We start from the raw sequence: 14853 nt of genomic DNA, 5'->3' as shown, positions 1-14853 counted from the left end.
AGTCACTGCTAATAAGCTAGAGCATCATGCTGATATCTTTCAATTATTGAAAATAATCTAAAGTAGTACCAGATTTTCCTTATAAGCTATTACATATTTGGAAACCCTTAGTGTATTTTCATGCTACCATTAGAAGCACTCTACTGTGATGACTCTTTTGCTCTATCTGCCTATTTGTGAAAATGACCTCTAGCAAAATTGACAGTGAATTAGTCTCTAAATGAGATATCAAGTGCTAATGAGTGAAGTACAGGTTAATAATGCCGAGTTCATTTGGCTAAAGAACCCATAAAATATACCAGGTGGGGATCCTGTACAATTCCTCTAAAATGAAGTATTACAAAGCTCATATAGAAATATACATAACTGCCTCAGTGAGAAAACCCATTTGCTAATGCAACTGCTACTACTTGCTGTGGAATCTACATGTGTTCTATCAATAAAAAGGACATCGAGCAATGAGATGAGAGGAGTGGGAAGATTTACCAATGCCTTAAACTGCTGGATACGCTAATCATTTAAACCGCTGTAAACAAGGACCCGTGCAAGATCCCCTGCTGGTTTTAGGTATGCTGATTACAGAATTATTTATTTATTTATTTAACTTTTTGAAACCTTAAAGGAAGCAAAACAGCACTTCCATTGCTAGCATAAATCTGCTGCCTGCAATTGTTTTACAAAGGGAAAAACCCAAACCAACCCACATTTCAGATCTATTCAAGCAACCCCAAAAGATTTATCATGCCACAGCATACTAGTCCTGTTGCTAATGCAGGAGGAAGAAGAAATAGGGATTATTGTTCATGCGGTTACTCACTGCCTTGTGCTTTGGGGTACAGAGCATTAACACAATTCTCACTGAACAAGGTGGAAGTAACACATCTTGATCGGGATCTCAGCTATGGGTACTGGTTGTTCTGCCTGCTGAATAACTGTAAAGGCTGGGACAAGATGTACTTACAGATCAAAGAAATAAATATTAGGCAGATGCCAGCGCTGCCTGAAAAAGTGATGGTGAAATGCGAGGGCACAAGATTTTGCATCGGAGAGGTTACTGTACTTCAGAGCCACCTCTGACCTGAAGCTGCCACTGTGCTGGCCAGAAGGTGAGTGGCAGCGAATGGAAACGGCCACGTGAGATGGGAGACCCGTAGACACATACTGCCCACTTACTCAGCAGCGCTGCGGGGAGCAGCTCTAGATGCTGATGTAGAAGGTCATGTAAGCAGTTGCAAAATGTTAATGGCTAGAAGAAAACATAATTCCAAACTGAAAGGTTAGGGGTGGGGAGAGCAGAGGGAAAAGGCTGGTGAAATAGCTTTGTGAGACTCCAATTTAAATCTGAGGGTTTTTTTGTTTTGTTTCCTGAATGGGCAGGAAGAAGGGAGAAAGTGAGACTAATATAACATGGAGGAAATAGGTACTTTCTCTAAGAAAGCAATTCACACATGATTTTTTTCATGACTGCCTGTGGACTATGGTTTACAACTAAAGCTATTGGGACAAACCTGTAATTACTGTACAAACAAATAAGGAGGGAAGGGACATTTCCCACGTTGTCCCACAAGACACTGCCCCTGCCTATAATGAAGAGGACACTGCGATTCATCTTTCCTTAATCCACATCATCTCTTTGCGTCCCAGTGCATTGAACACAAGCAAGGAAGTTGCTGGCCAGCAACTGTCCAACTGTTAGAGGTGGATGAACTGGAGCAAATAAAGCAGTGTTGATAGTTTTAGAACTTTACCACCACAATGCTAAAAACTAGCTCAATTTAGAGGACAGAAGAGAGATTCAGTCTACTGAAAGGATTTTGTGTTTCTATTGGGACTTACAGCTAAGGAAATACTGGATGACAACACCACTTTCCAAAAACTGCAGCACAGTTTTCCATTGGAACTGTCACACTGAGAAGAAAACGTATCAAAGTTACTAAACATACTGACTTTTAAATAGACTGTTTGTCATCCAGATGCAATTAAAGACTTTATTAATATTTAAAATCCGACCTATGTGATGTGATGGTTTAGAGCATGATTCTTTTTTTTTCCACCTCCTCAAACTGCATTTAAATGAAATGCTACACTTTACACATAGATTTTTCTTTGTGGCTGCTACCTGTGAAATCTAAAGTTACAAGAAAGTTTATATTCTGAATATAGGACCTGATTCTGGGGAGTGTCCCTTTACTCCAGCCCATGGTCAGACCTAATTTTTATTAGATAATAATGTAAGGCTACATTCAGCAAGCTGTTTGTGACCAGACTGTTTCCTCTTTTGCACACAAAAATTCTAACATACCATCCCCCACCTTCTAGGTTATATGCTATCTTGTCTAGACTCTTTCACCTTATCTTTTGACCTTGTGACTTGAAACGATTAAAGATTACTCATGACTTTTGGGGCTTTAGATGGTAACATACAGGATACCAAAATTCTTGGATTTCACTTCCTCCGTGTCCCCATCAGCTTTGCATGTTGACTGCACTGAGAGTACTATCTTTGTATATTCTGTTGCAGCAATAATGGCTAATTCAGCTTTGGGGATTCTACCTTGTTTCTCAGTGTCATAAATATCCTCATGGGGAAATTGAATCCTCTTTTCTTTTTTTTTTTTTTTTTTTTTTTTAAACGAACCTTTCTTTATCCTCCTACAGGACTGCTTGTGAAATAAGGGCTTAAATCTACTTCAAGCAGAATATTTCTTTCCCAGTGGTTTTCATTAAGCTCTCACCACTGAAACCACCTGAGGACTGGTCTCCCATAACTCAAGTAAAAAAGTCTGTTTTCCAGTGGAGGTTTAAGTGATGATAGAGAGGTGGGCCTTCATCTGTCCAGATCCTCATTACTTTTCTTTCTATTGCAGACCTGCTGTTGCTGCATTGTAATACCATACAGGTCAATTAAATCATTTGAGATCTGTGCAACCTCACCCCATGTCAGCAGTGTGCAAGGAAAATCCTCCCATTGACTTATCTTTTTAACTTATAACTTATGTCTGGATGTAGACTGAAATAGAAATTAGTGAGACCATATTGCTGTTGAGAAGCAGCAAAGACAGGAACAGTATTTACCTCTTAGAAGCAGATGTTAAAAAAAGGATGTTTAAAACAAAGAGTTGACAAGTTCGTTTTGACTTAAAATAAACATAGCAGCTGCCTGAAGGACATCAGATGGATCCTTGACTAAATGAAAGAAACATATCTATATAAATATAGATATATGTTTTGAATAAAGTGTCAGTTTATTAATAAGCTCAATCACCATTTGTGTCAAAGCAACCTGTCATCTGATGGAAAACTGCTTGTACTTGACAGAAAGTGAAACCCAGCAAACGGCTGTTGTTTTGGAGGCAGAGTTTGCTCAGTGTAGGCATTTTCCAACAATGAAAATATAATCATTGCAGCATTATAACACCAGCATCATGACACTGTCTATTATGACCTCTAACTCAGTCCCAACTTCTGAAAACTGAAACAAAATTAAAAACAAAACAAGAAAACAAACAATGCAAGCTAGAACCTACAGCTTCTCTACTTCAGTGGACATTTATTACAATTTGAGTTGTGAATAATGCGGCTACCAAGACCCAGCTACCTTATGCTCCAGGCTGGAGTCTTTAAACATCAGTGAAAAAGGCTTGATATGCTCTCTTCTCAATTTATCGCCACTCCGTAAGTCGATGGTGTGCTCTATTCGCTTGTTAATTTCCTCAGGCCCAGACTGGACATGCAAAGCTTGTGCAAGATGGTTTGGAAGCAGATTTATTGAATTTCTTGTTAGGGCAGCCAGAGTCTAGGGGAAAGCACATGCAAACAGAATAAACCTGCTGGTCCCCTTGGGTTAAAAATGCAATGTTTTAGATCATGTTGCATTGCAAACCATTACAGCATCCCATGCAATTCATTCAATGAAATCTATAGAAGTGTAAAATAATAAGTCTGTTCCACTAAACACATACAGTACGTTAAGGGGACTACTTTAACGCTCTTTTTTGTACAGACTAGGAGTTTTGCTCCTGCACTGAACACTAGGACTGTATTCCCCTTTCCAGATTCTGCTAATTAATTATTAGAGCATGCATGAGGGGAGTACACACCAAAATCACAGCAGGGTATCTAACTCAGTGCTGTGTTTTAACAACTAAGAATGCAAGGTACAGAAAAGAGAGGTAACGATGCTTTTCTTGATCTTAAAGTTACTGGATGTGTGTAGTTAAGGAACAGATCAGTTTGGCAGGAGTGAAGAAGGTGACGTTTCTGTTTACTTCAGCATGGATTTTCAGATAATATATTCTTCTTCACTACTGATATATTTCAGCCAATCTAGATTACAGTTAGGCTATACGACTTAATTTAACTGTAATTCATATTATTATTTTAAATGTTGTCTCAAATGCATTGTTCCTTTGTTATTTCATTGATTAATCAAAAGAAAAAGAAAGTACTTTTGCACAGCTTTGCAAAGGAAGGCTAGCAGAGATAGTACGAAGGGTGCTTCACTTTCAGGGAAGAGGTAGACTTTACTGTCATAAAAAGAATACTCAGTCCAGTTTCATGGTATCATTTCACAACAAACCACAGTGAACCAGCACTTTCCCACTTGAAAGGGAAAATCAACTCTACTACCTGTGATATTCCCAAGGGTTAAGAAATGTTAATGAATGGAAAGGATATAAACCTTCATACATAATTGCATAAGACACTGCAGAATTATTATGGACAAGTTATAAACTTCTGCAGAGAAAAGGTATCCCATAGGTCCTTGCTGGAAAGATCATCTGCTATATCTCCTACTGGGCAATGTTGGAAACAGGAATTTGGGATAGATTATTACTTTTTTTCTCTGGAAAGTCAGCTCTTTCTTATCGTGGGATTATATACAGCAAATTATATAGGGAGGTCTCCCTTGTTCATATCCAAACCACAGTCAGCAATTACATTCTAATGAATCTTAGAGAGCACATGAGAACACAGGGAGAGTCCTAGGTACCTTCTATCAAACCCCAAGTGACAATTTTCTTTACAATCCTAAAATATAGTTTACAGATGCTGTAGTCATGGATAGTGTTTTGTTTTCTCATATTCCATTTTTTGATGAGTAACTTAAAGCCCAAAATATAGGCAGAAAAGGATATCAGGATCAAAATCTTTTATTTAACTGAAAAGGAATCCTCCCATTTGCTTTAGTAGAAAAAAGACATCAGCAGAGAAGATTTGGCAAACCACTCTACTCAATTCTCCCCATCTTCTGTCCAGAAAATAAATTTCATGAACATTTGGAGAAAAGAAAAGTACCAGGGAAACTTTTCTCATGCTAAAGTTTCAGATATGCCTGAATCCACATCTTAGCCTTGGAGTTAAGGTGGAAACTCTTAAGGTTAAAGTGAAATCCCAGGAAAACAATCCATTGAGTCAGCTTTATAAATACTACATTATTACACACTAGGACACTACTTTAGTTGAGGTATTCCTCTCTTTTAAACTGAGATATGCAGAAAAATTTTGGTGGTCAAAATCACACAAGTGGGTCTTTAGTCACTGTTAAAAGATGAGATCGCATCAGATGCTGTTGTGTGCATTAATTCCTCAGAATTAGTTCATATTGCTAAATCTCCACTGGAAGGGAGGCTGGAGAAGGTCCCTAATGTTTTAGCTGGGCATTGTGTTTCATTTAAATGGGAAGAATCATCTTAATTCATCCTAGCCAGGGACTATGTTTTGCTTCAAATTATATTTTAAAAATTAATTAATATGAAAAAATTGTCTTCTTGCTGAATGTATGAAGTGGTTTACAGTTTGTGGTAGATGGACATGACATAATATCACTGCTATGGCAATGGTGCCATTAGTACTAATGCAAAAATGGACTCTGAAGTTGCATTTGTTTTCACAGGATAACAAGGTAATTCATATTTGAGTTTAATGGAGTCTTCTCTCCCTCACACCCATACACATACTTAAGAAAACTGCCTCCCTGTAATTAGTAACAACAATGAAAAAGATCATGTAAATTATTGTCTCAAGAATATGTTCTAACCACATTTTGCCTGCATTCCCCCCTGTGCTGTACATCTTTTAAGACTCTGTTGTGCCAATGTAAAGAAATATTGGCTCTTCCAATTACCTCACCCTCATTTTTGTGAACAGCTGTATGGAAGATACAGTTGTGAATTCTACATAGGGCACTTGAACTTTCCTTACGCTGACAATAACCATTCATTCTGACAATAACAGAACACATACAAGGTTCTGTAAGGAAAAAAGCCTAGCTAAACTTGCCTCTGAGACTAAAAGAATTTAGGAGGAATTAAAACAAATAAATAATAAAATTCTAGCTTTTAGATACTTCACAGAGATTTAAAAAAGGTAGCTTCAATTAGATTTTACTTCCTTCCTGAAAGCTTTCATGCAACAAGTCCAAGTATCTTGAACTCTAACAAGAAGGAAAATTTTAAATCAGGGCCATTTATAAAGTCTTCTAGAAAGGCCATCTAGGAAGGCTTCAAATTATTATTAATTTTTTTTAATGTTGTAAACACCAGGTCGTAGAAGGAAATAGGGGAATACAAGGTCACGTGTTTAAAGAGTCAGTATGCAGGTAGGATTTGGTTCAAGAGGAAGACACCTACATGAAGGTGTCTAGGGGCTTGTTTAAACTATTACTGGCAATATACACTCTGGATAGTATCAGTTGCCCAGTCATATGCAGCAATGGTCAGCTGAGATGCCCTAGGTTACTCTGGACAGCAGTCTGGAGCCAGGAGATATGGCACAACACCTACGGGAACCCCATAAGTTCCATGGATGGTGGTGGAGACCAGCTGGTGTGTGCTAGCTATAGTATCTCCAGCGGCAACACACAGGCACAGTTAAGCTGAATCAAGCTGTTACTCCATGTTTCGGCATGGGTGTTTAGCCCTGAGACATCAGTCTCTCACCTGGTTTCTAACTGATAGTCCAGATGATGACAGGTCTTTCATAAGCCCTTTGTCATATGCATGTCTCAGGCACGCTAGAGCACTACAAGTAGCACTAGATCCTTACGTTTAGGAGCTGAGCTGTGTGAGAGATCGACACCTAGGTAGATACACAAATGCAGGTGCCTTGGTTTTGAACTGAATTTTACCCTGTTGTTTGTACTTGTCTGGCTTGGGAGTCTTGAAGTATAATTTTTGTGATAACTGTTAAGTCATTGCAGCCACAACTAAAATAGGCTTCTAGAAGACACAGACATTTTAATGTTTTTTTTTCTAATTCACATCGTTACAGGCACATCAGGTTCCTCCAGCACCGCACACAGTGACTGTGTAATGCTTTCAGCTATTTCTTTCATAAGGCACTCTGAAGAAGCTCAACTTCATCAGCTATTAATTTACTTTAGAGGAGGAGGTCTCCACTCTCTTAACATAAAATAACTTTTGTCCACCTCTCTTTGCTTTAGGAAAACAGCCCAGAGACTTTTTTCTATAACAAAAACCTCCATCCATATTGGGCATGGTCTGAATTTGAGAGCAAGCCCTAGCATCCTTGGCTTACCTCACCGTCAGAGCTAAGGCTCATGGTGCTAAACATGCTGTAAACACAGTGTTTCTTGTTACACTTTTGTTAAGGTCTGTGATGGCATACATCACACAAGTAAAGAGTGGTTGTTCTGTTCCTTACTCATATCAACACACCTTCAATTCACTGACTTAGGCTGCCCGTAGAAAATAAGTTTGAGATAAAGAATATGGATTGTGATGTGTGATGTGTGAGTTTGGCAAAAGAACTCACCTGAGCCTTTGCCATTCATACTCTTCCTAACATGACTATAGCTAAAAGTAAGGCACATGATCAGAGTTGCTCAAATTTTGTTGTAACTTACAATGGGTAAAGAAATCATTTAAATGCCATTACGGATTAATTCATTGTTGCGTTGCTGCTATTTGGATTCTCAACCTCTGCTGCTGCCAGTAACCTTTAGACTGCATAATTAGTGTTATTAAATGCTTATTCTGTCCAAGACTGACACAATTCTAGAAAAAGCTACTATATCCTGGTATAATTTAAACCTATCAGCTGAATTTTGAGCTGAAATACTTTTGGAGTAGTAATGACTCTTGTCTCAACTTTAAAATTGAAAATTACATAATGATTAAACCACACATGGAATAGCAGATTTTTAAAAACTTGTCTCCACCAAAAACCTTATTGTAAAGCTGTGTAATATAAGATTATAGTTATTTCAGCACAAAAACAAGATCTTAAAAAGCAGTGAGAAACAATTCTAAAAAAAGAACTGTTAATTCTCATAAAACAAAAATCTACTATAAAACAACTGTTTAGTTATGCCTATTTCAATGATTTCAATGGGCTTTTTACTAGTTTATTGGGTGGGAGTTGTTCAATATTCAAATAAAAACACTAGTCCCTTATTTTACTCCTCTTCATTGTTAGTATCAAGGTCAAGCTTAGCTAAGAAAATGTTCAACAAATGTTAGCCTAATCCACATAATCTTTTTGACTACAGAAACTGGAATGTCTTGAAGGGAAAGAAGAAGAAACAGAGATCAGAAGATATTCATAGCAGCATGCACCCACCTCTATTCCTAATGAAATGAGAATATAGAGACAGGTCAACAAAATACAGAGAACACTAAAAGGCAGTGTACATGCAGCTACACAGATGTACAGAACATATATAAAACAGGTGTTTTATATAACAGCGAACTATGCCATGCTCCTGTTCAGGTTGAAGAGACGAAGACACCATGGGCTGATTGATTGTGAAGGTTTATCACTTCTAAGCAGAATTGTAAGAAGCAGAAGACGGTTGACAAAACAAGACCTCCACACAACAGCGCTTGAGGTTCAACAGACAGTGCAGACAAGTAGGACTAAAGGTGTGCAGCAGAAGAAAGGATATATATCATGTTATTACAGATCCCTCAGAAAAATGGAAGAAAACTCCAGGTGACAATGTTTCATAAAGACTCATCAATCTTTCAAATGCAGTGAAAAGAGCGGTGTCTGAGGGCATTTTAACCTTTCCATCTTTAATTCCTCTAAGCAAGCAGATTTCGCAAAGCAATTTTTATGACTGTACAAGAATTGCTGGTTCCCAGGGTGCTAGCAATCAGCCGTGCAGTGCCTGTGGAAAAGATCTGATCAGGAGCAGTTGTTATTATCTCATTTTTCTATTGAGCTGCTCGTTACCATAGAGTCTAACTCACCTGCTCATGAACCTTAATTACATCTTAGAATCAGAGGTTTTAATATTTTTTATTTAAAAAGAAAAAAAGTGAAGAATGGACAAACTGTTTTCACAGGGTGCTTTTTTTAAAGTAGATCTTGTTTCTTTCCCTCATATATCAATAACCTACACGGTGCTTTTGCCTCTGGCAAAATGTCCGTTCATTCATCCCTTCGCTTTGATGGCAGTGCAGCGAATCTATGCAAGGAGGTACAAACTCTGACTAGAATGTCCCAGCTAAACATTAGCTTTACTTTTAATTTACTTCTTTATGGACTGGTTCAATTAAAACTAAGCTTGTAGTATTTAATTTTAGTTGGAAAATAACTCCAAAATCTCTGGTCCACTGGCATTTCTCCAGTTTGGATACATGTTTTATTTCTGTCCTGAAATGATTTGTTTAATCCTCTGCTGTTACAGTATGTGTTAGAATAAAGGTTAGAGATGAATTTTGCTCCTCTGAGGCTTCCATTATTGAAACGCACTCAAGCAGGCATTCACACTTGATGACATTAAAGGAAGTTTGACTTACGTTCTGTTTTCCCACTATGTTATCAAATGGAAGTTCAGGGCTCCAGGAACCTTCGGTAAATGTTGCTCCACTGTTCCTCCTGTCGGAGGAACTGACAGCCTCTTTCACAATGTCTTCAGGCAAAGTCAACAGACTCTCCTCAGGTTGTTTAATTAAATAAGTCTCAATGTTATGTTTTCTCAAGAATTCATTACGCTCTTTGCCATGCCCTTCTTCGACTTTATAATCCCCGTTCAGGCAGTCCAGAGTGGCTTTGGAGATGTGAATTCTCCTGCATATGTGAAATAAGTAGTAGAAAATACTGACTGTGCTTTAGTGTACATAGACAAGAAGGAGTTTATGAACTTTGCATAATTTTTAACATGATGTATAATTAGAAGGTGTATGACAGTTTCTATAAAGAAAAGGAAATCGTTTATTCAACAAACATGAGCTTCATTTGGGGAGAAATACTCTCAAGACATGTTCACATCAATAGGATCTCATGAATGCACGAAGTACTGTCACAGGAAAGACATTATGATATTCATACCTGATGCCTTTGCTCACAGTAATGGTTTAATGGGAGACCTTCCTGAGTAAAATACTACTCAGAGTGAATGGAAATTGCCACTTCAGGTAAATATGGTGAGAGGAAAATATATGGTATGCATTACAGCGTTTTACATGAAGCTCTTTAATTTCCTTCATTTACCTGAGATAGCTTAAACAGTTGAAATTAGCGGTCTGATTGCATCTGAAGTGAATTAGGGAAACAAGGGAACTATAAAAAGGCAAGTGAGGTGATAATTTCTGGTAAGACTAAGCGATGAGTTCAAAAACCTTTTCCAAAAGTAAACTTGAATTTAAGAGGTGACATACAAAAAGCTCAAATTTGCAAAAGCATAATACGGCTTTGGATGTCTTCCAATCAAACCTGGAGGGTGTTTCTTATTTCTATTTTTAAGACATCTTTAAGTTCCTACATGTAGGGTAAATTTCAAACATCTCTAAAACACATCCACATGGTTAGCCATGCTATACTTTACAATGCATTATCATAAATGCAGTAAGAGATGTTCATTAGGCAGTTATCTAATTCAAGCAAATAAATGTAGTGACTCCATTAAAACTCGCTCATTTTTCAAACTTTGATGCATGGCATAGCACTTTCTGAAAGTCAGACTCACAGACCGATTCCTAAAATTCAGTCAGATAAAATTATTGATTAGTTCTTGATGACACATGCTGAGGCATTTTTATCAGGCACCACAAAATGGCTCATCTCCACTGAAGGAAATGGTCCTAGCAAGCCCCTTGCGAATGATAACAGCTTTAACTAAAGCATGGAGTTGGCTATTGATGTAATACCCTTAAATGGACCAAGTATTACTAAATAGTTGGTAGATTAAATATATTTTATTGTTTCACCTTTTGTACAGCTTGTTTAAAAATCCTTAAAATGGATAGTGGAGAGAAGTCTTTTTAATTTGATACAAATACGGTAAATTGGGTACCTGAGTATTGAAGTAAAGAAGTATAGCCTGTCCTATTGTGGAAAACTTATCAGACACCAAGCTTTAGATGACACCAGTCATTGAATCATCCTAGAAAATTAATTATTAGCTAGGCTTTATGGCAATTCAATACCATAGATTAATACCTAGATACACCAGGTGAAGACTGTTAGAAAATGAGGTCCTAGCAGAAGAGTGTCTCTCAAACAACACTGTAGGATCTTACATTATTTCTTTCTCAGGTGTTGTGGAATCATTTTTTTCCTCTCAGAAAACCAGAAATGGTTGCTTTTTCTCAGTTCCCCTGAGTGCCTCCTTCCATGACAGCTGAGCTGCCTGCTTATGCTCCTTCTTTTGGGGGCAATCTGCATCACCCATGTGTATGAGGTCTCAGGGTGATACGCAGCCCTCGAGGGGAAGAGCTCAGCCCCTTCTCTTCTTCCCCCGTGGGTGGAGGGATCCCCCTGATGCTGGGTGGGTGAGCTGCCTCCCTCCTCTGTGCGCTCAGGAGAGGGCTGTGGCTCATTTTTGCTGGTGTGGGAGCAGGACCGTTCATAGCCCCAGAGCAGCTTTTCTGATGAAACGAGAGGAAAGAAGTGCAGCTCTGGGAATGGGAATGATCTTGGTATTGTGGCAGGCAGGGGGATTTGAATACTGGCAGCAGGGAGAAGTAAGGAGAGGCTGGAGTGAACTGAGCTGCTCTAAATCTGCTGTATGCACAAGGGAAGTCTGATATAAATCACTGTTTTGAGGGACTTAGTGAATATATGTCACATACAGGCTTTGTTCTGTTGGCAAACTGATTTACAGGAGTAGAAATCACTCTGCTCCAATAGACTGCAAGCTAGCCTGGCATTTTATCAACAGCAAGGTAGGTTATTCATTAATAGCTGTGCTACTTGCACATATTAACAGCAAAAAAACATACTTTTTGCAGGTGCAGATGGTGAAACTTATATGATTGATTTTCTTGTGTTAACAAAGCAGCATGTGACCTTTATTAGTCATCTGGGGCTATCGTGTGGAATAAGCAACAAGGAAAGAAAAAAATTGTTCTGCAATTTTATACACTGGTGACATATGCAGAGTATAGAAGTTATTTTCAAAGCATGCAACATTTCATTTTCTGCTGATTCTAAGAAAATGTATTAGTATAAAGATCTACTAAGGGGATAGGTGGAAGAGGCCTGCATTTGAAAATACAATCTAAAGCAAATATCTTTCTAACTTCCTGGGAACATGACAGCTCTGACAGATCCTAATGTATGTGTAGGGAGTACAGCACCTGGCTCAGAGTTGATAACTTCAAACCTCTCTTACTCAAGGTGACAGCATCACTTAGACTTTCTCTGCATAAAGATGCCCGCTACTATTGCTTCTGTGTTCCATGGCCAAAAATTCAATTGTCATAGGGGTTCTTTTCCTACATCTTTCATCAACAGAAGGTGAAATTGAAAGTGAACAGAGGATTCCTGCGATCACTACTGTTGCTTCAAAATTAGGATTTGCATCTTCCAAACTACAATGAGATATAGTGATGCCAGGCAGAAATAACATTCTATCTTCAAGGTGAATCGGCCACCTCAGACAAAGAAAAACTAGGCAGCTCAGTGGAAAAACATATATTTTGACATATAGACAGGTTGTCATAAATGTCAAAAAAACATCTATTAAACCATTAAATTATTTGAAAGACTTCCTGGAGAGCCTGCTGCCCATAACACCTTGTTGTTAGCGTAGCATAATTTATGCGTATTTTAGCGTATTTATGCGTAATTTAGCGTAGCGTAAATTATGAACACATAATTTTCCCACACTTTGTGCATTATGAAATAAAATGCATCACAGACTTGTGTCTCACAGCAGCATTTGATTGCAAAGGATGAGAGAACGAAGCCTGGAAAAAGTCAGGAATGGTCAGCACCTAACCACGAAATTTGAGCTACCTCTATGTATTATATGGGCTGAATACAACCACTGACCTTTTTCAGGATATTGTAGCTGGCAAAGAAAAAGAAATACCTTTCTCTTTTCCAGTGCCTTTGCAAGCTGACCATTTCTACCTTTTTTGACTATAGTCAACAGCAAATAGAAAAAAAAAAAAAAAAAAGAAAAAAGAAAAAAGAAAAAAGAAAAAAGAAAGAAAAAGGTCATACTCGATGAAATAATGTAAGACACTTAATCTGTTGGCAAGGTTAACAGTGTATTGTGTTGGCAATGTTTTCTGATGGTGGGAAATACACGCTGCCTTACCCAGGAATTCCACCTGACTCGAGTTTGTTTGCGATATCCACGTCCCATGACCAGACATCAAACTGCCATTTTCTCAGGCCCAGCACTCCACACAGAACCGATCCTGAATGTATCCCTATCCTCATGTCAATGTCGTGCTTCGTTCTTGACCTAACATATCTGTTAAAAAAATCAAAACAAACAAAAACCAAAAGAAAATCACACTCATGAAAGTATATGTCATGGTTTTTCATATCTTTTAGTAAATAGTATGACATAATATACAATGTTAATTAACTGTCTGTTACTTTCTAGAAAGAGAGAACTTTCTAGGTAGCAAAGTACATGTAGTGAAAAAATGACTAAAAGGCAGATTATCATTCAGTGCTTAACTGCATGTGTGGGTCAGTAGCACACACATTTTTCCTATTAGACAGAAAAAGAAAGAGAGAGAGAAAAAAAGATGAGTGAAAGTATTTTGTCGGACACATTGAGGCCTTCAGCCTGGAATTATAAAAGAGCATTCAACAACATTACAAAAACTATTACTATCAAACCTGCATACACTTTTATATTATTTCATATTTTTTTAAAGAATTTTTAGTGTTTCAGAGATGTTGCTTTATTGACTGAATTTTTCCAGGGTTAGTCTTAATCCAAAGGTGAATTATTTTAAGTAGATTTGGCCAGGACATCATTTTCTCTGTTATGGTAATGGTGTGACTCTAAAATCATTTTCTTCCATTCTGTGTGATGGCAAAGACCATTTTATTCCCCAAAAATAAACACTTGTGGGCATATTTGTTAGCAGTCTTACAAAAAAGGACTTTGTCCCAGCACTGATTTCAATTAATATGTCTGTTGATTATAAAGGAAATTTTACTGTGTTAAAATAGTGTCTTCCTCTTCTGATACAAGACAACATATATTGTTCACAGCCACAGGCACCTTAGTAGTGCCTCAGACCCAGGACTTCTTCTTTCAAATCAGTATTGAGATACTCCAGCACATCACCGTGGGAAGCTCACAACTAAAATAATTGAGCTGTATTCATTGGGATGACAAAGAGACCACTTATCCAGTTCTGCTTGTATGATAACAATTACTTGCACCAGAAATACTATTAGAGCTAGTGTTTATTAATATTTGAATAACATGCTCGGGGTAGGAAAAGTGTATTGCTACTTTTGGTCCACAAACAAGGCTGCTCTTTCACTGTGAAGGGTCCCAGTTCTACAGTCACTGAAGTCAATAGCAGCACAGCAAGATTACACAACAGAGCAGACAAAGAGTAAACACTGTTTAAAAAAATGTGGTTTTTTTAAAAACTCTGTTTCACAACTCGGAAGCTACCACTG

General features: G+C 37.9%; 1 protein-coding gene across 1 annotated transcript in view; it reads right to left on the bottom strand.

The window, feature by feature from the left end:
• The window catches only part of ADCY8 (adenylate cyclase 8), a 123966-nt gene that overhangs the window by 38698 nt on the left and 70415 nt on the right, over window positions 1-14853 (bottom strand). The window contains 3 exon segments of the mRNA XM_037381792.1: window positions 3599-3796; window positions 9768-10038; window positions 13517-13675. Coding sequence (XP_037237689.1) covers window positions 3599-3796; window positions 9768-10038; window positions 13517-13675 — 628 coding nt within the window.

The sequence above is a fragment of the Falco rusticolus genome, chromosome 3, assembly GCF_015220075.1.
Source record: "Falco rusticolus isolate bFalRus1 chromosome 3, bFalRus1.pri, whole genome shotgun sequence".
In the NCBI taxonomy this organism is placed as follows: Eukaryota; Metazoa; Chordata; class Aves; order Falconiformes; family Falconidae; genus Falco; species Falco rusticolus.
This window is presented reverse-complemented; position numbering and strand designations above follow the sequence as displayed.